The following is a 26161-nucleotide window of genomic DNA, read 5'->3' as shown; positions in this document are numbered from 1 at the left end:
CTCTGCTCCAACTTGGCAGCAGCGTTGGCTATGATGATGTAGATTACCCCCAGCGACAAGGGGGAAATGCAAGGGCTGTACCGCGGCCCAGCTTGTGATGACGGTCTAAATCATTTCCAACACACACACTTGACTCACACACACACACTTGACTCACTCACACACACACACACACACACACACACACACACACACACATACACACACACACGTAGACTGATTCACACACACGCACACACACACACACACACACACGGACGCACACAAGCACGCAGACTGATTCACACACACGCACACACACACACACGGTATGCACGCATGCACGCACACACACACACAAACTCTCTCTCTCTGTCTCTCTCCCTCTCTCTGACTCACATCCACACACTAAACACCCCCTCCCTTTCACACCACACTCTCTCTCTCTCACACACACACACACACACAGACACACACACACACACACACACACACACCACACACACACACACACACACACACACACACACACACACACACACACACAGACACATGCACACCCATCGCCTACCGAATCCCATCGTCTGCCAGAGCACCTGCTCAACCTCTCTTTACTCCAGACAGGAGTGCCACTGATCTGATTTAACATCGTTTGAAAAGTATTGGAGGAGAAAAAAAGGACAGTGCTGTTCGATTACAGTACAATGTCAATAATTGATATAAACCAAATCAAACAAACCAGAATCTTAAAAAAAAAAAGTTTTTCTTCCCTTCACCCTCTGAAATGTCTGATGAAGCAGAAAAGGCAGGCAAGAGGGGGAAGACAAGGTCCTTGACTGTAAATGTCTACTGAGCCTACTGTCAGGACTGGCATTAGGCAGTCTAGGAGCCTAGGCCCCCAAAATGCATTGGGGGTACCAGCTACAAGTAACGTCCCACAGAATTAGCTACGTAAAACATTGAACTTAACATTGACAATAATTATTCATGGGCAGTATATACTGCATGTCTAGGAAGTAGATCAGGTTCGACCCGGGTTCGATTCCCGGCCCGGGTCATTTGCCGACCCCTCCCCATCTCTCTCCCCATTCGCTTCCTGTCCACCTCTCACACTATCCTGTCATAAATAAAGTAAAAAAAGACCCCAAAAAATCTTTAAAAATGCGCAAAAAGCATGTAGACATATTACACTGCACCTACACAAAAGGTGGTAAACTAAAACAAAAACCAGAGAAAATTGAAAGAAAAATGTGTGCACACTTTTTAGTTTTTTGACTTGTCAAGCTTTCCCTGAGGAAGGTGGCTGACAGAAAACTTGGCAAATAAAAGGGGAAAAAAAGATTTCTGTGTGCAGACATTTTTCTTTCCAAAAGGCACAAAAAGGCAAGAGGTTGCTCGCACCCATATTGAACAGCACCTGCCTTCCCTGTTGCATGTGTAGGTGAGTCATATCTTGACTGACCTTGGTGGCTGATATCTTAGATTACAGTATGATGCCAATAATTAATATAAGTGAGAAGTCCGCACACTTAAAATCCTTTTTGTTGTATTTTATTGTTTCATGGTAGGATTACAACAAAAAAGATTTTAAGTGTGTGGACTTCTCACTCTGAAAACTACAGTTGGCCTTCGTCCTGCACCTTTTCCTGGGATGTGCACAATCGTCTCCTTCAACTGAATAATTGATATAAACCAAACCAAGCAAACCCAAATCTTAAAAAAAGCCCAACAAAGCAGGCAGGAGAGTAGGTGGCAGGAGAGGAAGGTCCTTGATTCTACATGTCTAGCGTGGCTGCGGCTGACGTGTGTGTGTGTGTGTGTGTGTGTGTGTGTGTGTGTGTGTGTGTGTGTGTGTGTGTGTGTGTGTGTGTGTGTGTGTGTGTGTGTGTGTGTGTGTGTGTGTGTGTGTGCGCGCCTGTGTGTTTCTTCTTTTGACTGACCTGGGTGGCTGGCTACATCATCTTGACATGCAATTATCTTAGCCAGCTTAATCACCTCAGAAAAGATTAATTGCCGAAGACAACAGTGGAGGTCATGTCTTCAAATCAAAAGAACCACCACCCCCCTCTCTCTATCTATCTATCTCTCTGCCCCCTTTCTTTCTTTTTTTTTCCGCTCAACTCTTCGAACAGACATCCGTCCAAAACACAGTGCATATTTATGGGAGTTCATTTGCCACTGATAATTTGCCATCATGGCAAGAAGCAGACCTCTAAAGACAGAGATATCTTGCTGCAAAACGAGGCGAGTCATTTTGTCATGTTGCCTTTCTGAATATTCCCCAAATTACTGTTTTAATCTGCTATTGAGGCATTAATTCTGTTCATCTGCATAATGTGTTAATTATTTATTTGTTTTTAATTCGTTAAAAATAACTTAATCATTGCATATTTTAATCAAATTTAACATCCGAAAAACAAACTCGACTCCATGACGAGTGAACTCAACGGCTGTTGTGAAACAATCATGAGTATGGGACAGAGAACTTTGCCACCACCTCTATCCAACCCCATCGGCTGGTAAAAAAGCGCCCGCAGACACACACACACACACACACACACACACACACACACACACACACACACACACACACACACACACACACACACACACACACACACACACACGCATACACACACACACACAGAGCAGCTCTCTGAACAGAGATTTTTAACAGGGCGGGAAAAAAGAGAGAAAAAAAGAAATTGCCTCCCTTACCCTCGTCTCGTTTCCTCTTTTCTCCATTTGAGCGGGGGATACCCAGAATTCCGTTGATAGAGTAGGACCCCACTGGGTCATTGGAAGCACTAGATACGGGCGGTGAGGCTGTGCTTGGAACTACAAGAAGAGAGCAGAGAAGAGGAGTGGAGAGGAGAGGAGAGGAGAGTAGGAGAGAAGAGGAGAGGAGGCAGGGGTAGAGGAGAGGAAAGAAGGCAGGGGGAGAAGAGAGGAGAGGAGAGGAGAGGAGAGGAGAGGAGAGAAGAGAAGAGGGGGGAGCAGGGCTTGTATTACTGAACAAAGAAATCACTCAGAGCCCTGGAATAGTTATTTCTTTGTGTGGACTTTCTAAGGTGGCGATGAAGTGACAAAGGTAAATTAAGTAGGTACCGTCTGGCCCACATATACATAAAGGTGAGGTTAGATAAGGTCAGGCTAGGTTGGGCACGGCCGCCACTGTACATACCTCTCGTGGGCATACACTGTTTTGTGTGTGTGTGTTTTTTTAAATGGGTAAATATAAGCAAAACAACATGTGTTTCAGTGATAAAGCTAAGAAATGATTTCACATTGTATTTTTTTACACAGTTTATTTCAGACCTTGTACCATTTTGCGAAACGCAAACTCCTAACATAAAGCGTTTAACTTTTCCGATATGGTAACCTCAGATATATGACTCCAGATAAACTAAACATGTCAAGATGTCGACTTGCACAACAATATGTCATACATTATGTTTGATTGAGAATCATCGGATTACAGTATATAGTGATGGTACCTTTGTATAATTAATAATAATATATAAATGAATAAGAAAGCAGTCGTTCTTACCTATGGTGTGTCCTACGGGACTGGTGAGAGACGTCCCATCTGGGGAGGGGTGAAACGGCTGCTGGACTTTAGTCCGAATGATCCTGCAACGCAACATGAAGCACAGCACAGCTCGGTCAACCACAGAAAAACGAATGAGCGAAAGAAGAAGAAAAAAATCGAAAGAAAGGATTTTGGACGCATGTCTACTTTTGTCTCGGCCAAAAAAAAGTGCAAGAGAGTGAAAAATAAATCCCATGTTTTGTTGCTGGCCACTCAAGCCAAAATAATCGTCAGTAAGACTGCTGTAGGGGTATGTGTGTGTGTATTTGGCCTACCGTACGTGTATGTGTGTGTTGGAGCGAGCAAGAGAGAGAGAGAGAGTGAAAAGTTCTGTCTGGCAGTGTGGACCCAATCAAACGAGACTCTCCTCGATATAAAGCAAGAGAAAGACATATAGTATATAGATACGTGACGTGATGTGATAGACTCACACTACTCAGTGGGCCTTTGCAGGTAAGATATAAAGTAAAGTCTTCATTGCACTTTTGGTCAGAGTGATCTTGCAAACAAAGCATGAAATCACATCAATTCACCTCAATGATCGGCTTCACTGCTCCTACCTGGCCCCTACTAATCAGCCTTTCTCTCTCTCTCCAGTCTCTCTCGCTCTCTCTATCCCCCTCTCTTTCTCTTTTTCTCTCTTCTCACTACTTTTTCACTCTCTCTCTCTCTTTCCATTTCTTTATGTCTGTTTCTCTCAGCCTTCTTTCCACTCACTGACCACTACTTTCTCTGTCTTCGTCTTTCTCCTTCTCCTCTCCTTGTTTCTGTCTCTTCCTAATGCGCTCTCTCTCTCTCTCTCTCTCTCTCTCTCTCTCTCTCTCTCTCTCTCTCTCTCTCTCTCTCTCTCTCTTTCTCTCTCTGTATTGGTTCAGGCTTAGTAAGGTTCTAAGGGTCTCCTGGCCCTTGTGCTCATTGGATCAAGCGGGTCCTGTAGAAACCAGCCACCATGGGCTCCCGTGGTACTGCGGGTGACGGCTGCTGTACTACGGAGCCGGTACGGTACCGGACCCCAGCCAGACCCGGTACTGATCCGGTGGCAGCCCAGAACCCCCACCACATCCCACCCCCTACCCCAACCTCTGCTATTGATCAGCACCGGGGCCGGATAAAAAGTTGTGGATTAGTCAGTCAAGCAAACGGATGCAAATAGAAAGCTATAAATTACATGTGACAGGAAAGCGATAGTTCCTTATTGCCTTGCACAAGCTTACGCCAGCATCAGATTCCTTTAATCTGAGTGGCACTCGGGGAGAGAGTGGTGGGGGTGTTTGGTGTGTGTGTGTGTGTGTGTGTGTGTGTGTGTGTGTGTGTGTGTGTGTGTGTGTGTGTGTGTGTGTGTGTGTGTGTGTGTGTGTGTGTGTGTGAACCTGTCACCATAATTTGTAAACTTAGGAGCAATTCATCACACATGACACAGGGCCCGTTTTGGAACGGACGTGTTACGAGCAGGGCTTGAAAGGGGTCCTCTACTCTACTGTGTGTGTGTGTGTGTGTGTGTGTGTGTGTGTGTGTGTGTAGGATTTCTATATGGTCAAGTAACTGACTGACATGCTTAAGCAGACGCTACAGAACACTTTCATTGCAATGATGCAATATGTACGCAGGCACACCATCCTGCACTGTGTACAGTAGTATACCGCAAGTCTAGTCTACAGGACCGCACTGCACTTCAGAGAGCAGCCAGTCCAATGCTATGCTACCCCATGCATACAGCTATGGATCCAGAGGGATATTGATTGCAATGATCCTAAACACATTGGCTAGGGTGTAAGCGCTGTGTGTGTGTGTGTGTGTGTGTGTGTGTGTGTGTGTGTGTGTGTGTGTGTGTGTGTGTGTGTGTGTGTGTGTGTGTGTGTGTGTGTGTGTGTGTGTGTGTGTGTGTGTGTGTTGGGGACGGGGGGTAGTAGAGTTAAAGTGCAGTGTTTGTGTTGCGGTCATCACATTTGAAAAGGGCAAATGTGTATTCATTATAATTATTGTGCTATTGATATTGGAGGAAGGAGGACAGGCCGGGGGAATTGTCCAAACTGTCCTGGGGGCAAACCATCAAAAACTGTATGCACACGCACACGCACACACACACACACACACACACACACACACACACACACACACACACACACACACACACACACACACAAACAAACATATTCTCACTTGCACACGCATACAAATACGTGCATGCGTGCACGCACGCGCACACACACACACACGACTGGTACAGCAATCCCAGCTATCAATATTTTATTTTAATTTTTTGTGTCTCTCACTCTCTCTCTCTCTCTCTCTATCCCTGTTCTCTATAACACTTACTTGACCTCCTGACTTTTCGGGGAGTGACATAAATCCGGAGACTTTATTTGGAATCCATGTTCCTGATATTGAATAAGCAATTTGGATGGCTGAATTAATGACTTAGCTGGTTGTTGAAAATCCCCTCAAGAAATATTAAAATTGCCTTACATCTGAATCAATATTATTGAGTTCCTTGGGGGGGGGGGGGGCTTGTCTCCATTTTTTTTTCTTTTTTAATATTTATATTATGTGTCTCTCCTGCCTGGCTTGCTTGCTGGTTTGTTTGTTGCTGTTGTTGCTGTAACTTGTTGGCAAATTCCTCTCTCTCTCTCTCGCCGCGCGTGCGGTCCAGACGCTCTGAGCACGACGGCATCTCTGTAACATTAAATAATGCATGCAGGCGAAAAGTGTTTAAAGCTACAACATCCTCCCTTGTCAGCGCTGTACACACTAGCTCGGATGTTCCCAACACATAAAACCTGCGAATGAGCCTGGATCTTTTTTTTCTCTTTTTCTTTTTCTTTTTCTTATTTTTCTTTGTGTGTGTGTGTGTGTGTGTGTGTGTGTGTGTGTGTGTGTGTGTGTGTGTGTGTGTGTGTGTGTGTGTGTGTGTGTTTCTTTCACTATGGAGCAGGAAATAAATGTTTCCCCGTGTGTATCGTGTCTTGTTTCCCAGAGGAAGAAATAAGGCAAGGAAATAAGATGGTGCTTTTCTTTTGTTGTATGCTTGTTGATGATATTTTAGCCATTCCTGGAGGGAGGAAAAAGTTATGTAGTGTAGTTGTGAAGTCATTACTTGTTCAGAAATGTACCCCGGCCTGAACAGAAAGTTTGTTCGACAAAAAAGTAATATACCAGACACAGTCTTCATAAAGCATAAAACATGCTGTTCAGTTAAAAAAGAAATGAATCAATGTACTTCAAAACCTAGGTAGGCTAACTGAACTTGGTATGTATCAAAATCTGGCAATGTCAGCTACAAAATGTTACATTTAACGAAGGAATGACAGAATTCAGTGTGCTAAAGGCAACCACAATCTGAACAATATTCAGATAAAAAATGTTGGCTGACGCCAATACGTGTAGGCTAGCCTACCACGTCACTGTCACTGCTAAGTAAATTACGCAGAGGCAAAGGACAGGAAAGAGTTAATGAATCCCTAAAATCCCCTCCTAGTGGGCAAATACGCTCAGACTGTCTAATGAAAAGAAAATCCGAAATTGTGTAGCTATATCATCTCCTGGTAGCAAAAATTATATTTCTTTTGTGTTCTCATTTTTAATTTATTACATAAACAAAGAGCGCATAGTGTCTAATTTCAAAAACGGCTGCTGAGAATTTAATTAAATGTTGAGGTTGCCGGGGCCCCCTTTAATGATATTAATGTATATTTTGAATTTATCTCATACATGTGTTTGAGCCCACTCAAATGGGCCTTTTTAGGCGACCACGGGGGCATGAAATGAATTTTTTCAGCCTCTTTTCTCCCCCCTCTTTTCTTATGTGAAGCGGCCCATGCTCATTAAAATGTAATGCTTATTCTGTCCGTGTGGAAGACTGCCTCTTAACCAAAGTTCATCGCCTGCGTTCACGGCGAGGAGATGGGGGGGGTGAGGAGTCTATGAGTGTGTGTGGGGGGGGGGGGGGGGGTAGCAGGGCTTGGGGTGGCGTGGAGGTGGAGGTGCATGCTCTTTCTTTCTCCTCTCGTCTATGTCCCTCTCCCCCAGCTATTGGCATTCTTCATCAAGCACCTTGTTTGCGCATCCCGTAAAGAGGTGCCTTTCTTGCACACTGGTCAGCAGGTGTAGGCTGTGGCAGCCCGCACGGTTGTCACGGTTAAATGCCCCACGTTTTGCGCGCTGCGTTATAAATTCAAATTAATCGTTTCATCTGTTGTAAGGCCAAAAGACGTTCAGTTTTCCCCATTTTTTTCGTTTTACTAACCACAACTACTATTCAAAAATGCAACACTCAAAACACGGAGTCTTAAAGATTTGACAAAATGGCCAGGATGCCGAACTAAAAACATTAATTTCATTATATAAATACTGGCGCCTTGCACAAATAAATCTGACTCTCGGGTCATGGTGTTGCTTCAAATAGGCCTACATTTAACAACCAGACATAGGATTTCAAGATTTTCTTTGGGAAAATTCTCCTTTGGCATCACATTAATTTTAGCCCCATGCAGCCTAGCGCATTGGATGGGGTGGTATTGAGCGCCAGTGCATGCTTCTCGGTGGGCCACTTCCCTAAAGCTGAGAAGACTGGTCACCGCTTATTGATTAGTGTGCAAGCAGACAGATGTGCTTTTGGCGCTCCCGGACCAGAGATATACCGCTGATTGGTGTGGGAGTTTGCGCACTGAAAGGATTAAATTGCGATATTGAGACCACCCATCGCTTGGGGAAAGTTGGCGGCTCCTCATGAAATGTGCGCATGCTTCATACAGAAACTAATGACATTGCGTCCTCAGAAGCGTGTAGTTGCTATTGCACAGAATTACACGATTTCACCGGCATTACACTTTCATTATTAAAATGGCAAAGGCAACGTACAGACAAACATACTTTTTGTTCCCACCCGCAGCAGAAGTTAATTATGAATGTTCATACCTGTTTATTGATGAAACACTGGGGACAGTGTCGTTGTCGCAGACGCCCTCAGCTAACAGTCTATCCCTGATCTCCCAGGCGAACATGGTGGGGTTTTGTCTCTTGTAGTCGGCGATTTTATCCACAACCTTTGGAGTAGCAACTTTTGGCTTCGAGCCGCCAATAACTCCAGGTTTGATGCTGCCCGTCTCATAGTATCTGCAACAACAACATACCGCCAGGGAATCAGGACATTCGCCGACTTAACCTTTGACTTATTTCAAGTAGTCTAGTATGTGCTGTGTGAAGGTAATGCAGCAAGTTATGTCGATCATTAAACAGCGAATTATAAACCTGCGTTAAGAATTATTCTTCACAACTGAAGGGTGCTATTCAGACGGTCAGAATCACTCATATTTGCTGAATAGCCGTAAAAATAAAAAAAGAGATATATAATTTAGACAATGGCAAGCATGCATTCAAAAAGTACGACAATCATGCTAACATTTAACTGTCCGTGTTGACATTCCAAGTGCATAAACAATGTACCTTATCACGTCCTTTTGATAGCTGAAAAATATTTACAGAAAATTCAAATGTCTTATAGACATGAATCCTGTACAAATTTGTGTATGCACTATGCACCTTATAGCTTGGTCTTTTACAAAGTGATTGAAATGTGTATTTGACAGCAGAACTTAATGCTCCCTTCACATTTCACATGGTATGGAACATTATCTGACGTGTTTTGGGAATTAGGCCTAATTGGTACTTTTGGCGCGCTTGCCTATCAGTCTTATTTTGCCTTTTCTTTCAGACATCTTTATTGCCTTCTATTACTATTTCATGAGTGTGGTTTGTCACACAGTGTTTCTCTTTCCCTCCTCTCTCTGTCTTTAAATTTTGCCCGAGAGGCGTAATTGTCCTACGATATCCGGTTCACGACTCTCTCTTTCTCTCTCTCTCTCTCCACCACGCACTTGTTCGCGCTCTTACCTGCCTAGGATTTTGCTGACACAGCCGTGACTGACCCGTAGCTGTCGTGAGATGTCACAGGGTCGTACACCTTGATGCGCCAACTCCACGATCCTCTGCCTCACCACGTCGGGTAGGGGTCTGCCGTTCACAAACACCCCGCCTAGCTGGTTCACACCCCCATGCCCTATATGGGAGTCAACATTGCACACAGAGAACATAAACATACACACGGTGTCGCTCATAATGGTGGCGATGACCAAGGCCAGTCTTGGAGTATTGGCGGCAAAACGCAAGAAATAGCCTGTGCATTTCTTTCTACTAATGGGCCTATGCGCTAATAATATTGACCTATTACGCACCAGTAAAATAACTTGCACGCCACACTTGCTTTTGGCTATAGTGTACTATTAATGTATTATTATAGTGTTATAAACGGAATGACAAAATAATAAGCTACTTTGGATAACCTATTGCTTTGTTATGACACACTATTGCATTTGGTATAGCCTAAAACACAACGTAGGCCTATTTAAACGTGGTTCATAGTAAAATTCAGCTATCTTCATAATAATTTGGTCACATTATTAAATGACAGTTGAATTTGGGAAATATATCATCATTCATAACCTTTTAAAATAGGAAGGCCTAAAGTGTTCTTTTGGTATCCCCGCCTACTCCCTTTTGAGTTGAGAAAGTTGTTAATTGTTTAAACCGCAATGGTCGTCAATATTAACAACGCGTTCCCACTGTTTGCTATGTGAACATGTATTTTTTTTAACTCTTGATGTGTTTTTCCACACAGCGAAACTCATATCCCACCACATGGCGCTTGTTTTTGGTGTTTTGGTGTAGCCTGCGCGGTGTTTTCATTCCGCAAGTCAGTCACATCGGCTATTAAATTACAGGCTCATTCATTGTCTTTGTTCAGTAATTATAAATAATTTAAAAGACCTTTGATTATCATATTACATATTATTCACCACATAATTAATAATTAAACAATTTAAACATGTCTCTAGGTGACCTGTAAAATAATTATCTATCCGCATGCAACGTTTTTTGCCTCCTGAATGCAATGTATTCAAGTGCTAAGGCTTTTTCCTCAGGATATTTGTCGCTATAATTTATTCATTAATTATTATACATATTTGTCTGTTGTTAATTTTAAAGTTTGCGTACATCTGTAATAAAACATTTATTACATGGCCATTTTCCATGCAATAGGCCTACATATTAAAGACATGCCAAGGTTTTGAAAACACTAGCATGTTCGAATGAGTATGGCTACAGCAGGTGCATTGTGAATGCAAACACAACGCAGAACAACAAAACAAATCGCCGGTTGATTATCAGAAAGGCTGCATTCCAAAAGGCACTGTAGCATACATTTGTCCCACCAGACTTTAGACATTTAGGCTACAACATCTTGTAAGGTACATTTACGTGTTTGTTTGTTTTCTTTTCTTGAAGTTCAGACAATGATTCCTCGGACCACTATTTTGTGAGTGTTTCTGGATGTTTGTTTTGCGCTCGCATTCATTGATGTGTTTAAGAAACACGACTATTGCACACTGTGTATTAGGCTATAGAATGGAATTTAATTTAAGCTATCATTCGTTTCCACACATACTCCCAAGATACTTACGGTGCATAGCTGAGAACGGGTCTGCTTTGCAGTGAATATCCATTGGATAGCAAAGAAAAGACAGATAATCGACTGAAGTCGCCGTGGCGCCTTCGTAATGCGGCTAAAAAATGCAAAGAAATGGTGAAAATCTTTTCTGGCAAAGCGAGCCTTTCCCCTCGTATCCAAACCGCCAAAGGGGGCAACTTCAAAAAGTTGTCGTCCGTTTAACAGTCCGTTCAACGAAAATTCACCGTAGTGGTTTGTCAAGTGTCGAGCATGACCGAAGCACGTCTCCAATTTTTTTCCGAACGGAAATCAATAGCTGTTTCGTCAACAAACAAGATGCTAGGACGGTTTCAGCAAAACACAGCCAGGATAAAGCGCAGGGTTTCTTCGAAATGTCCCGTCCAGTGGTCACGCTTGTATTTCCCAGATCCCGGTGGCCTTATGTCGCTCGAGCCACGGGTTTGTTCAAGCACATACACACGGAGTACACACAGCGATGACAGGAGTACCATGAACACACTAGGGCTACCTTGTGACTTCCTCGGCCTCTACAACTGAATGTGTTGCCCTAGTCTTATGGTTGAGGAATGAAGCCCGTCTCTCCGTGTGTGCCCTTCTAATAGCCGTCGCCCCCCTCTACGCGGCAGATCCTCTTGCTTATATGGATGACTTGTCAGACAAAGGCAGTAGATTCCAACACTTTGTGATTCGCCAACGTAAAAGCCCAGAGCCCAAATGAGGAGGTCCCTACGTCTGACACTCGGAAAGGGGAGGGAAATAAGGAAGCCATCGATTTAGAGTTGGAGGTAAGAGTTGGCTAAATATTAAATAGAGAAATCATTACAAACGCAGGTGCGTTTTTTTTTTTTTTTTTTAACTTTTACGCAGGCTAATGCTATGTGATTTCCCCCATTAGGAGCTGTAATAATAGAAAAAAAACGTTCAGAAATATAAACAAATACTCTCGTAACACCATACAGACGTCCCTTTCTTAAATGAGTATTTACAGTTGAAGTTTACAGAAAAATAACAGTAGAGCAATAGGCCTGCACCTGCTATGTGATGTGATGTGATGTGATGCTGGTGCATTTACATTATAGGCCCAAAATGACCACCGACATCTGTAGCGACTGTAGTTGATTCAAAAAGGCATTTTTAGTGTGCGGATCATTTTTATTTTGCCCGGGTCTTATGCCATTGTGGTATATCTATGATTTATCTATTGCAGACGCACAGGTGCAGAGTACCAGTGCTTAGTTCAGTGTCTGTAGTGTTCCATAGATGGCGCTGTATCGTTTCGTTTCCGAGGCTGTGCTAAAGGGGGCTGTTACACCTCAAATCTGCAGCCAGCCACATACAGACATACACCTTGGAAACATTTCTGCTGGCAATCAAAACGTACATAACAGGTTAAGGCACACATCCTTAAGTGAAAGAAGAAAAAGAAAACTGGAAAGTGCTCATGATTTTTTTGTATGTGATAAAGCTGGTGCGCATGCCCAACGTGCGTAATAGGTTACCCTTGGGGGGGGGGGGAGAGAGAGAGAGAGAGAGAGAGAGAGAGAGAGAGAGAGAGAGAGAGAGAGAGAGAGAGAGAACTAAAGATTCATTCGTTCTACAGAAAGGATTGCATCAAAGTCTTTGACTTATAGGCCCATTCAACTACAGGGACACTAAATGCAGACACACACACACTCACTAGCACCTACGTAGCCTACTTTGCCACTGCAAAGTAGCCTGCTAATAAGTACCAACCAGTAGCCTAATGGCCACAATATAGGCCTATTATTGTAATAATACTAATAAGACAACAATAACAACAACAATAATAATAATAATAATAATAATCATCATCATCATAATAATAATCATAATAAGAGTAATAATTATCATAATGATAGGGGGTGAATTCAGGTAAATCGGGCCACTTTAGGCCATTCACTTATATGCAAAAAAGTGGCCCAATTTACCTGAATTCCCCATAATTGTACTAATTGCTGTTAGTGTAACTTCCAAGTTGAACTGCATGGAACGGAAATAAGAAAACGCCCGAACAGCCCGTCTTGCGCAGGCTATTTGAAACAAATCAATTACAGAAATGGCTCATTTTTAAAATAATGGCCTTCATAGGCCAATGCCTGTTCATTGGATACCAAAGTCCCGCCACCCTAACTACTCTCAGCCGCCGCCCGCTCACTGCTCAGCTGGGAAATATCAAAGGAACCGGGCCGGGCCGGGCGGGCTTGGCCGCCGCAGAAAGCTCCTGGCCAGGTTACGGGATGGTTTCCCCCTTTTTGTTACTGTTTTTGGAGCAAGCTTCTGGTACAATATGGAGCAGCATGGGCAGTAATTTCACACTTGACTGCACTCTTCCCTTAAGCTACGTTCTTTTTTCCATCCTGTAAGACCCCCCAATTCTTTTCTCCCCTTGCCCCTGTCCCCTTCGCACAACGCCGATTTGTTCTCCTGGTGAAATATTCTCCCGAATGATTGTAAACAGATAATGTGCAGCATCAATATGGAATTGTTGGCGTTTGTTTACTTGGCCCCGGTTGGCACCGCGCGCACACGCGCGCACTGTGGCCTGCAACGAATGCTGAATGGCGCGGCCACGTGCACCGTGTTCGCAGGCCTCCTGTTCTGTTCCTGGGTCGCTAACCTCTGTCTTTAGCCGGGTCCCGACCCCATTCAGTCGCTACACAGGGTCAAATCCGCCTTAAAGGCCCCTCAGTAGAAATTAAACAACAGAAAGCGTTAAGCATGACCCAAGCCTTTCTGATGATGTGTTTTCCCCAAATACGAAGCCGATTTAGTGTTTTCAGTGACTAGCTCATCAGTACGACCTCTCACTGGCACTCATTTACCTTACACAGTGCACCATTGATGGCGAGGATGCCAAGTCCTATAAGGATTTTATTTAAACACTTGGCCATGCATGTTTCCCGGTGGTATTTCCATTGTATTTCAAAGATGTCCTTTATTTGATGTAGGCTACATTTCATTTTCTAAATAGGCTAACTTCAGCATAGGCTATTTCCATTTTAGTATTATTTGCAGGTCTAGTATATTTCCAAGACAGTGTGTAGAATGTTATTGGGTTTGACAAAGGGCCATGATGCAATCCATTTCATCTGTTCCCTTCGCTAATGGCGCTTGGAGAGGGAGAGAGGGGGACTGAGTGTGTACGAGGTGAGGGAGTCGAGATTCAATTGCGCTGTAGGCCTGAAGACTGAGTGAGCGTGTGGAGCGTTCCGCAGACACTTCCCTCACGTACTTCATCATAAACGCGCACGTTTGGCTAATATTTTTGTCGACGAGTTTTAAAAAAAATACTTCTCGACAACAGAAGGAGGTGTTTCTGCCCCCGCGTGTGTCTGTCTCTCTCTCCCTCGCGCTCTTCTCCACGGGGTTTCAACAGTGTGAGTTTTTGGGTAGTGCGGGTGCGCACCGATAGGGTCTGGACACGCGCGCCGCTAACGTCACCAATCGATACGCTTTTCCCCAGCAGACCTTCCGACTGCTCTTCACTCGGAAGCAGACATCACTGGGTGTAAGTTGATCATTGAACCTTAAAGACTGGCTTTCAAACAGCGAGTTTTTAAAGCCTGACATTTTAGCATATATTACTCTCTTTCTTTCGGAGAATAGCGCTGACAGAGTAAGGGGCTGAACCCAGCGAATGAATTTCTAGAAGCGTCTCTTGTCGGTGTTAACAGTAGTCAGGCACGTATTCGTTTCGTTAACCTTGAAATAATTGCTTAAATTGTACACGTTAAACTAAATTTGCAAGTGACACAATTGTATGGATAGGCATTGTGTGTTTCGATTTGTTTGTAAGCAGAAACAAGAGGTGTACATTGCAAGTTAGTTAAACGGGTGTAAAGCTTTAGTCTAAATATAGCCTATGCAAATTTGTTGACAGTCTGTTTTGAATAGAATTGAGTATTGACCTGAAAAGTTGGTGTTTAGTTTGCATATAGCTACTTTTACATTGCCTCAGTACAACACATGCTTGGTTAGGATATAACGTATTGAATTTAAATGTTGAATATGTTCAGATATAGTCTGAAATTGTTATGTTATCATGCCATTACGTTTTTGTAACTATACCAATACCAGCTGTACCAACTGTGAGTAGACTTGTCCACATTTATAATGTTGTCTATCCCTGCTGGCTGAGCACAAATAATAATTTAAAAAATCCTCCAAAATAAAATTGCCAAAAACCTACCATGGGCTATAAAATGTTTATTCTTGGCGTTGTTAATCGACTGTCTCGCAGGCTCGCTGTTTTTCAGCTCCAAAAGGAGGGGTGATTTGCAGGATGTCTTCCCTGCACCAGACTTCTGTTCGGAGACTCCGACTCAGCTCCACGAGCCCATTCAAGCGCGCGAACAGATGGGCCAGCCATTTGATTTCATCCAGGACACCTTCAGAGATTGATTTTGCCCTGGCTTTTAATTCTGACCTAATTAATTACATCATTACAACTGTTTCCCATTGATCTCGCCATTTAGACCCAATACCAAATGCTAAATGAACGGAATGTGTTTCCCCGCTTCTCATTGCGAGGAATAAAGCAAGAAAATAACAGTGCTTTTCCCAATGTAAAATAAATTCCCATCTCGAATTAGCAATTCTGGAAATCCAACATGCGTCAAATACAAAAGGGCCCATTGCCACTTGCACACATTATATTTATCAAAATATTGTTCTGTCAATTATTGTCCTATGAACAATATGGGGGAAATGAAGTATTGCCCAGATTCTCAGAATGTGTAACACACACACACACACACACACACACACACACACACACACACACACACACACACACACACACACACACACACACACACACACACACACACACACACACACACACACACAGAGAGAGATTGATAGTGGCGTCCATCTATTTGAGCAGGAATATTCCAATTCTCACCTCTTGCACGGCTCTCAAAATACAGAACAAAATGACAGAAAAAATAAAGAACATTTTGAGATACTGAATGACAAGACATCAGATAGGCTATAGTCCCTTTGTAAAGAGTTGCCCGTCCGCGTGAAACTCTACAACCCTACTTTACAAACAGTGATCAAAATCTCTGCAACTCTATACAGTTCGTCTTAATAAAAAAAGTGGAAAGAGCCCACAGTCCTGGGAGAGTTGCACTGTTCGACCTGTGTCGGGCTCAAGTGGACTCGAACTCCAGCCACTTATTTGGACAACCCAAAAAGGCGCAAATTGCTCAACCTGCAAACACGTTGCGGGGGGCTCTAAACACCCAGGGTGTAGCGCAGCGCTTTTGGCGTTTATTTCCAACGTGTTAATCACAACTGGCCTGCTGGTTTATAACTGATTGGTGAGAATGATGGAACATGTTCCTACCTAACTGACACGCTGACGTCCCGACATCATGTTTCAAAAAAAGTAGCACGTCACACCTCGCCTCGTACAACGCGCACTGATTTCTCCTGGCGCAAGCACTAGATCACTTACAGCGGTTTCATGTACCTTTCAAAAATATTCCGCTGAATATGTCAAGAGTTGCACAACGGTGACGACAGTGCCATTTAAACTTACTGTCTTTCATGGAAAGCCATCAAAAATTAAGAACGGGGAGTAAAATCTACAGTTAAACTTTTACGGCGGTTATAGGCCCATATTTGAGATAATAAGAGTCATACCGCAGAAATATGCTGGTCTTAGTACAGCTGTAAAACGCTACTGCCTTTGAACTATTTATTAAGAATTCAAATGAACGGCATTTTACAGCAGATGACAGCTGGCAGCTAATAACTCTCTGTCTCTCCCTCTCTCTCGCTCGCTCACTCGCTTTCTGTTTCCTTTTTACGCAGTGACACACACACACACACACACACACACACACACACACACACACACACACACACACACACACACACACACACACACACACACACAGAAATAAAAAGAGGGAATAGCCAAGATTTAGATGAGCACCAGTGGGCTACAGGAGAAAGTAAAATGGCGAGCGAATGCATTCGGCTTTAATGACTTTGATTAGTATTGTCTCAGTGAAATTACTTTTCTAACCCTAAGCACTAAACTAGTCAGTCTCTGTGCGCTTTCGAGATTCCGCCTGCCTGCGGTACAACAAACGATTTAGCCAAATTAACATCTAATTAGCATTTTAAGCAAAGGGAATATTAATTAATGTGAAGTTTTTCATCTGATGTTGTGGTGACACATCACCTTATTATTAAGAGGCTCGGCCTTTATCATTGAGGTTTAATTGTGAACGAAATATTACTAGGACCTGTATTATTATTATTATTATTATGATTATTATTATGATAATTATTATTATTATTACTACTATTATTAATAATATTATTATATATTTTTTTAAATTAATATCCAGAATAAAATAATAATAATAATAATAATAATAGTAATAACATGCACACACAGCAGTAGGAAAATGCTCATCTCATTTTCAGAAATATCAAATAAATATATATATAAAAAAGAAAATGAAAAAGCCTATCAAGCACATGCCTCCCGAGCAATTTTTTAAACCTCATTGAAAAGGCAGCAATCTAACGAGTCCCTCTGCTAGCTGTTATCCCATCATCTTCATACCAGCCTGGTCTAAAACACAGAGGAATAGGGGGTGGTTTCAGACCTGAGAGGTGTGTTCTCAGTTCATACAATATGCAGATTCGAGGGTAATTGTTAAATTTGCCCCGCAGTGCTGGATTAAAAGTAGGATTTTTGGATTGGAGAAAAGATTTTTATATCATGGCCTTCTGGGAGAGAATAATTCCCCACCACACACACACACACACACACACCTCACAGCCCGACTTCAACCCCTCCAAACTTTCCACATGAATAGTCAAACGTGTGCTGCTGACTACAGGACCTCAGCCCTCTACCGCCCACGCCCGGTGGCACACACACACACACACACACACACACACACACACACACACACACACACACACACACACACACACACACACACACACACACACACACACATGTGCGCTAGACACACGCTATACACACACACTATACATACACACACACACACACACAACACACACACACCCACACACACTACATACACGAATACACACACACGCACACACACACGCACACACACACATGCACACACACACACACACATACACACAAAGGGATGCACACTACACACATGCTAAAAACACGGACGCACACACACACACACACACACACACACACACACACACACACATTAAAGAGGTTTGTGATGAACGCCTTGCCGCTATTACCAAAAGAAGCAAAAATGACAAAGAAACCTAACTTATTAAAATGATGTGTGTCTTGTAATTATAAGAGCTGTACAACTGTATTTCTTTTTTAACAGTGTAAAGCATTCAGGCTAACAGGTTAGTCAGTTATTGTTTTGTGGTTGTTCAAGTATCTTTTTCACTTTTTCCGGTTAGTTTGTATTTCAGTAAATGTTTTGTACATCTACTGTACAGCGAAACCTCAACTCTAAATTAATTTTGTATTTCATTTAATATGGTCATTTAATATGATAAAGTGTGTGTGTGTGTGTGTGTGTGTGTGTGTGTGTGTGTGTGTGTGTGTGTGTGTGTGTGTGTGTGTGTGTGTGTGTGTGTGTGTGTGTGTGTGTGTGTGTTTTAAATTAGGATGGACCTTCAACAGCACAGACACACTCCACTACTGTCTTTAATGTAGGACAATACAGGGAAATAGTGAGCACTCTTAGTATGTGCCTATGTCTGTGTGTGTGTGTGTGTGTGCGTGTGTTTGTCTTTGTGAGCATGCATATGCACATGTGTGTGCCTGTAAATGTACATAGTGCCTGTGTATAGTGTACCTGTATATGACATGGAAATGTCTGCATGTGTGTGCGTATGTGTGTGTGTGTGTGTGTATTCGCATCCAAGTCCATATCCATGTAAAACACACTCTTGCCACTGTTCTACCTTGGAGCATACAGTAGAATAGAGGAGCACAGCACAGTAGAGCAAGGCAAGGGGAGAGCCAACCAGCAAGCACACAGCAAAATGGTCAGTAGAAATTCAACACTTATAGTGTGCTCTTGGACCAAATACCCTCTAGAAGATGTTAAATAGACTCTCAGTGCTGAATTAACCTTGTATTCGTTTACCGTATAGAGCAGCGGTTCTCAACCTTTTTTGAACAAATGACCCCTTGACCTCATCACAAGCATCCCAATACCCCCTTGACTTCATCATAAGCCTGACAACGCCCCCCATAGTATTGAAAAATTAAATGGACTAATGCCCCCCAATGGCAACTAAGCACCGCCACCTCTCAGGTGTATACTTCTCAACGCCCCCTGAGGGCTCCCTAACACCCCCTGGGGGGGCTGTACTGCCCACGTTGAGAAAGACTAGTATAGAGGCTGGGGTGTAGGGGTGTCCTGGCTTGTCAGCAGAGGTAAGGTTGTAGACAGTGATGGGCAACCGGTATTCAGTAGTTACAATCCAGTTCCGCATATTCCAAACGGCCTGGTTTTCCTCTACATGTCCTATTCAGCCAGGTGATTGCCTGTTTGAACGATCACCTGGTTTGATTGGACAGGTAAAACCAGGTTATTGGGAATATGTGGCAATGGATTGTAAAACTAATGAATCCAGGTTGCCCAGCACTGGTTGCAGGTGTAGGGATGTAGGGGTGTCCCTCTCATTGAGAGTAAATAGAATGGAGGCCAAAATTCTATTTCATTGTTGAAGCCAAGTTGGAGCCAAGGTTGGACCCAAAAAGACCAAAAAATGGCCAAATCCCATTCATTCCTATGAGAGACATAAAACCCTGTATCTCCCTTAACACTAGAACTACCAGGATTTTTCTGCCTACCTAGAAGTACCAGAGAGGGGTCATTTGACCCGGTGGCTTTTACCTAATACACTAATCACTCATTTTGTTATGGTAATGAGGCTGTTAGGGGCCGTGTGTGGGGTGAGGGGTGAGGGGATCACACCTTACAGTGCTAACAGCCAAGACAAACAGGGACAGACAGCTTCTTCCCAAGGGCTGTCAGCCTCCAAAATCACCACAGGTAAATAGCAACTTGCATGAAGATATCAGCGATAAAGACAGATAGCACAGTTTGGCGGACAGTGTGTTCTCCATTGGTCTGGCTCATTTCTTGAAACTGAGATGTCATTCTCAAAACATGGACAAATCCCGAAACTAATTTGCAGTTCCTCACAACAGAATGGCATTTATCATTGCTTTCATCAAATTTCAAATGCTTTTGTACATGTCTCAATCATTTAGTACATCCTTGCAAATGGCTATGTACAAGTATCCTACAGTTAACACAATCAGCTTACATTTAGTAGAATTTTCAACTGAAATGTACCTTGCTGATCTAATCCCAATTGGTTGATTCTCAGTGTAATGGTTGTCCTGAAAACATGTCAGCACATTTTCTTCATATAAGTCATCAATGAACGAACGTGTGAATGTCCCATGTGATCATGACGAATCATATGACTGCAACCAGATAATGGTTGAATTACAGTTTTTCTCGATTGTTTTGGCTCATTTCTTGAAACTGAGATGACATTCCTATAACCATTGCGTCATTTGGCCAAACATTCTTACACTTCTGCACAACAGTTCAGATAACTAGCAAAATGTCATATACCTCCCAAAACACTTCATTCTTGCATCAGCACTAAACCGACTGACATATAAATAGTCAGTACCATCAAAATGGCATAGATCCTTCTCAATTGCTTTGGCTCATTTGCATTCATTTAGTCCTTCTGTCAAAATAAACTGGATGGTTCAGCATAACTACATGGATCCTCATCACTCGCTCATATCACCACAAATACAGTTTACCCATGTGTCAAAACTAAATTTCTTCCCCACATATATCATCAGTACCCTCAAAATACATTGTCCCTTTGCCATTGTGTAAGCACTGCCAGTCAAAATGGTTAGGTGTTTTATCTACGTTCAGCTAACAGATTTCGACTATGTATAAAAATGAAAAAGTGAGTGAAACTATTGAAGTTTGACAACACAGATAATTTACCAAGGACATTTATCAGTAACTTTCTTTACTGTAAATTCATATACAGAAAGTAATGCCCATATATCACAGGTTTCTCATGGGTTTGGCTCATTTCTCAAAACAGAGATAACATGGACAAATGCCAAAGCAACTAGCAACTGTTCAAAACAGAATGTCGTTTGAAAAAATGTCATGAAATTAGCCAAATAACATGGAAACTGTAGTATACACGGTTGTAAAATTATTTTCTACTAACTAGTAAAGTTACAATACCATCTGACCTGTTGAACACTGCCATGAATTTACTATGTAATGAAGTTCTTAAAATATGATGTTGACAGTTTTGGGAACTGCATAGACCACTTTGCATAATGACTTACACAATGAAATAATGCTGACGTGTTTTGGAGAGGGCAACCATTAGACTGAGAATTGTCTAATTCGTTTAGATAAGCAAGGTGAATTTATTTGGAAAATGTGCTGAATGTATGCTGAATGTGTCAACTGAAGGGTATTTGTACATATCCATCTGCAGAGATGTACTAAACATTTGAGACATGTACAAAGCATTTGATATCTGATGAAAGCAATGAAAAATGCCATTCTGTTTTGGGAAATTGCAAGTTGGTTTGGGGATTTGTCCGTGTTGTTTTGAGAATGTCATCTCAGTGTCGAGAAATTAGCCAAACCAATCGAGAAAAACTGTAACGTGTGAATCTCCCATGCCATGTGACCATAACGACTCATGTGAATGCAACCTGGCAATTGTTAGATGGATAAATACCAGTGCATGTGGACTACTGCTTCATTTCCCTCAAGAATTTTGTGGTGAAAGAAGCTCCTCTCCAAGGAACGAAGATGCAGAGATACAGCACTCAACAGGCATTGGAAATGATCCACACACACACACACACACACTCACACTCTGTGTCTCAAGTGACAGCTGTGAGCTGCTAACAGCCACATTTCCACAACAAAAGGAGTATCCGCAGGGGGTCCAAAGGGTCAAATGACCCCCTTGTGGGGCTTTTAGGTAAAAAGGTCAATTGACCCCTCCGTGGTAGTTCTAGTGTTAAATGCCACTCCAGGGGGATCATTTTTCGCTCAACTAGTAGGTCCCCTTGCTCTCCAACTTACCAGGGTGGTGATTTTTTTGTGGTGATGTTTTATTTTAGAGAGATATTAAAAGTTAAATTGACCAATGAGCATCAGAACATGGTTTGATTGACCGTTAGAAGTCTTGTTGTTGTCCAATCAGCACCTGCGTTTGGCGTTGCTAAGGTGGAATGTAAGTTGGAATGTTCCCAAATCTGGCTTCAAAGCGTTGAATGGCAAATAGCGTTGATTTGGCGTCCATTCTATTTACTGTCAATGGTCCCTCTAGTCCAGTGGTTCTCAACCTTTTTTGATCAAACACCCCCTTGACCTTCTCATCAGCCCCACCACGCCCCCTTGACCTCATCATAAGCCCCACAAAGCCCCCTCTTGCCCTCATCACAAGACTGCCAGTGCACCCCTTAGTATTAAAATGGAATAATGCCCCGCAATGGCAACTAAGCACCACCCCCTCTTAACTGTATCCTTCTCAACGCCCCTTGGGGGGCTTTAGAGCCCCTGTTGAGAAACACTACTCTGGTCCTCTCCAGACCAGCTGCCTTCTCCTCTAAGCCGACACCAACCAGCTTCCCATCGCATGGCCCCAATATGGGAACCAGCACTGCTGGCCTCTACATGCCCTGGGGCCAGTGCACTGCGGCTGGGGCAGGGGGCCATCCCTCCCTCCCCTCTCCCCTCTCTCCCTCTCCCCTGCTGGGGCTGGGGCTAGAGTGGGCCTGGGCTGGGCTGGGCTGGGGCAGAGGATGGGGATGGGGCTGGAGCTACGGCTGAGGCTGGGGCTGTGGCTGGGGCCCTCTCCTGCCTCTCCCCCACCCTCTCTCTGCCCCCCCCTCCCCTCGCCTCCAGGGCTCCCCTGGTGTCATGACATATTGCACCATAGTAATGCAAATACCGGTGTCATGTGCTATGATTCCCATTTCGTAATGTCTCTCTCTCTCTATCTGTCATTGACTGGCTAATACACGTGCATGTGTGTGTGTGTGTTGTGCTGTGTGTGTGTGTGTGTGTGTGTGTGTGTGTGTGTGTGTGTGTGTGTGTGTGTGTGTGTGTGTGTGTGTGTGTGTGTGTGTGTGTGTGTGTGTCTGTGTGTGTGTGTGTGTGTGTGTGTGTGTGTGTGTGTGTGTGTGTGTGTGTGTGTGTGTGTGTGTGTGTGTGTGTGTGTGTGTGGTGCAGATTGCCCCTTTTTACCATCTTCATCATTCCAGGGTTTTATTTACAAACATTTCTCCATAGTGCTAAAATGTGGGTGCCTGTGAAGTTGTTGGTGTTGTTAAACTGAAGTGTGTGTGCACGTGTGTGTGCGTGTGCGCGTGTGTGTGTGTATGTGCATGTACGTTTGTCTTGATATATCTTCAGGTGCAGCATTTTATAGTGAATATATGCAGGTGGATGAGATAAATGCAAAGTGTGTGTGTGTGTGTGTGTGTGTGTGTGTGTGTGTGTGTGTGTGTGTGTGTGTGTGTGTGTGTGTGTGTGTGTGTGTGTGTGTGTGTGTGTGTGTGTGTGCTTGCGTGGGCACATGCTTATGCTTTTGACTGTTGATCAACAATAATTTCAAAGATTAAAAACCAAGGGCCCCATGTTGTGTTTATAGATGGAGAGTTGAATACACACACACACCTGAATGTCTTTGTGTGTGTGTGTGTGTGTGTGTGTGTGTGTGTGTGTGTGTGTGTGTGTGTGTGTGTGTGTGTGTGTGTGTGTCTGTGTGTGTGTCTGTGTCTGTGTCTGTGTGTGTGTCCATGTTTGTGCACTGTGTCTGTAACATTCTCATATACAGTATACAAACACACGCACGCACACACACACACACACACACACACACACACACACACACACACACACACACACACACACACACACACAAACTGTGTCTGCGTGCATGTCTTGCGTGTGTGTGTGTGTGTGTGTGTGTGTGTGTGTGTGTGTGTGTGTGTGTGTGTGTGTGTGTGTGTGTGTGTAGTGTGTGGTGTGTTGCTCGTATATTGCTCTCCGCCGCAGGTCTACGGATGAGTGGTTTCCACATAAGCCGCTGATCACTTCGGTAAATGCTTCCTGTCACCTTCCCTGCTGTAATGATCATGAAAATTGTGACCTTGATCTGTGGAGGGAGGGAGCCGCGCTTCCACACTTGGGCCCCGCAGCCCGGCACCTCCCACCTCCTCTCCTCTGCACTCCTCCACTCACCTCCTCCTCTCTCCTCTCTCCTTCCCCTCGCCTCTCCTCCTACTCCCTCCTCTTTCCTCTCTCATCTCTCCTCCCCCTCTCCCCTCCTCCTACTCTCTCCTCTTTCCTCCTCCTCCTCCTCTCTCCATCAGTCCCGCTGCTCCCTCCTCCTCTCTCCTCAGTTCTCCTCTCCTCAAATCATCCTCGTACTGCACAGCTCCCACTGCCCCCTCTCCCCATCATGACTGCAGCTACTCCCTCCTCTCCTCTCCTCTCCTCTCCTCTCCTCTCCTCTCCTCTCCTCTCCTCTCCTCTCCTCTCCTCTCCTCTCCGCTTCATTCACCTCCTCCCACTCTTCTTGTCCTGCTCCTTCTGCTTCTCCTCCTTGTTTGCTCCTACCCTCTTCTCTTCTCAAATCCACGGAAATTCTCTTCTCTCCTCCGCAACCACTCCACCACACTTGCTGCACCCTCTCTTCTTCCTCATCCTCTCTCCTCCACCCCCTCCTCTTCTCCAGCTGCTCACTGTCCTTCTCCTCCTCTTTCTCCTCTCTTTCAGTCTCTCCACCCCTATTGCTGCCTCCTCTCCTCAACATCCGCCTCTCCACTGCCTCTCACCTTCTGTCCTCTCCTCTCCTCCACCTCATCCGTGTGCCCCTCCTCCTCTTCACTGCTGTGACTGCATTCTCCTCCTCCTACACCTCCTCCTCCTACACCACCTTTTCCCTTTCACCACCACACCTACCCACTCCTCCTCCTGCTGCTGCTGCTGCCTTGTGTCGTCCACCTCTCTTCTCCTCCCCTTCTTGTAATTTCCACCTTTCTTCTCCTCTCCTCCCCTCCCCTTTACACATCTCCTCCCCTGTCCTCCATTTCTATTTTCCTCTCCTCCCCTCCCCTATCCTCCATCTCATTTACCAGCTGCATATACTCCCAAGTTTCCTTTCAGTAACACTGCCCCCGCCTCTGACACCCCCCCCCCCACACACACACACAAACACACACCACCTCCTCCTTTCCTCCTCTCCTCCTCTCCTCCTCTCCTCATCTCCTCCTCTCCCCTTGCCTTCTTGTCAGTAATGCTGCTGCTGCTTCCCTTTCCCTAAACCCCCCACCTCCCCTTCCTACTCCTCCTTCTCTCCTCCTCCTTTCTCTACCTTACTACCTTGCTGCCTTCTCCTCCACCACCTCCTCCTCTCCTGCTCCTCTCCTCATCTCCTCCTCTCCCTACCTTGCTACCCCCTCCTCTCCTTTCCTCTGCTACCTTGCTGCCTTCTCCTCCTCCTCCTCCTCTCCTCTGCTGCCTTGCTACCTCCTCCTCTGCCTGCTTCCATCATCACTGGCTGAGGCTGGGGGAGTAATGCAGAGGCGGGCCTGGGGAACGAGCTGGTTTGATTAGGGCAACTGGCTAGAGAGAAAACGGGATGGAGAGAGAGAGAGAGAGAGAGAGAGAGAGAGAGAGAGAGAGGGAGAGAGAGAGAGAGAGAGAGAGAGAGAGAGAGAGAGAGAGAGAGAGAGAGAGAGAGAGAGAGAGAGAAAGAGAGAGAAATAAATACCATTCCTCAGCGCAATCCCCTGATATCAGGTGTGGGATGGAATGAAAGTGGCCACCTCTGGGCTTATTTTACTCTATATATGACATACTTAGAAAAAACACCTGATATACCTGATATAAACCTCAATATATTGCAGTTTACTCGTAAATAACTGGCTTAGTGAACCGCTACCTTCATGTAATACCCAATATGAT

At 44.1% G+C, this 26161-nt stretch overlaps 1 protein-coding gene across 2 annotated transcripts in view; it reads right to left on the bottom strand.

The window, feature by feature from the left end:
* Positions 1 to 9710, bottom strand: part of pax2b (paired box 2b) — a 42959-nt gene extending 33249 nt beyond the window's left edge. For both annotated transcript variants that reach the window (XM_063221074.1, XM_063221073.1), the window contains exons 1-4: positions 9461 to 9710; positions 8486 to 8683; positions 3530 to 3612; positions 2698 to 2817 (exon numbers count right to left, since the gene is read on the bottom strand). In XM_063221074.1, coding sequence (XP_063077144.1) covers positions 2698 to 2817; positions 3530 to 3612; positions 8486 to 8683; positions 9461 to 9684 — 625 coding nt within the window. In that variant the 5' untranslated portion in view covers positions 9685 to 9710. The remainder of the gene's footprint in view (positions 1 to 2697; positions 2818 to 3529; positions 3613 to 8485; positions 8684 to 9460) is intronic.
* Between the last annotated feature and the right edge of the window lie 16451 nt (positions 9711 to 26161).

The sequence above is a fragment of the Engraulis encrasicolus genome, chromosome 17 (genome assembly GCF_034702125.1).
Source record: "Engraulis encrasicolus isolate BLACKSEA-1 chromosome 17, IST_EnEncr_1.0, whole genome shotgun sequence".
NCBI classification, from domain to species: Eukaryota; Metazoa; Chordata; class Actinopteri; order Clupeiformes; family Engraulidae; genus Engraulis; species Engraulis encrasicolus.
Note: the sequence above shows the minus strand (reverse complement) of the source record. Positions and strands in the feature narration are given on the sequence as shown.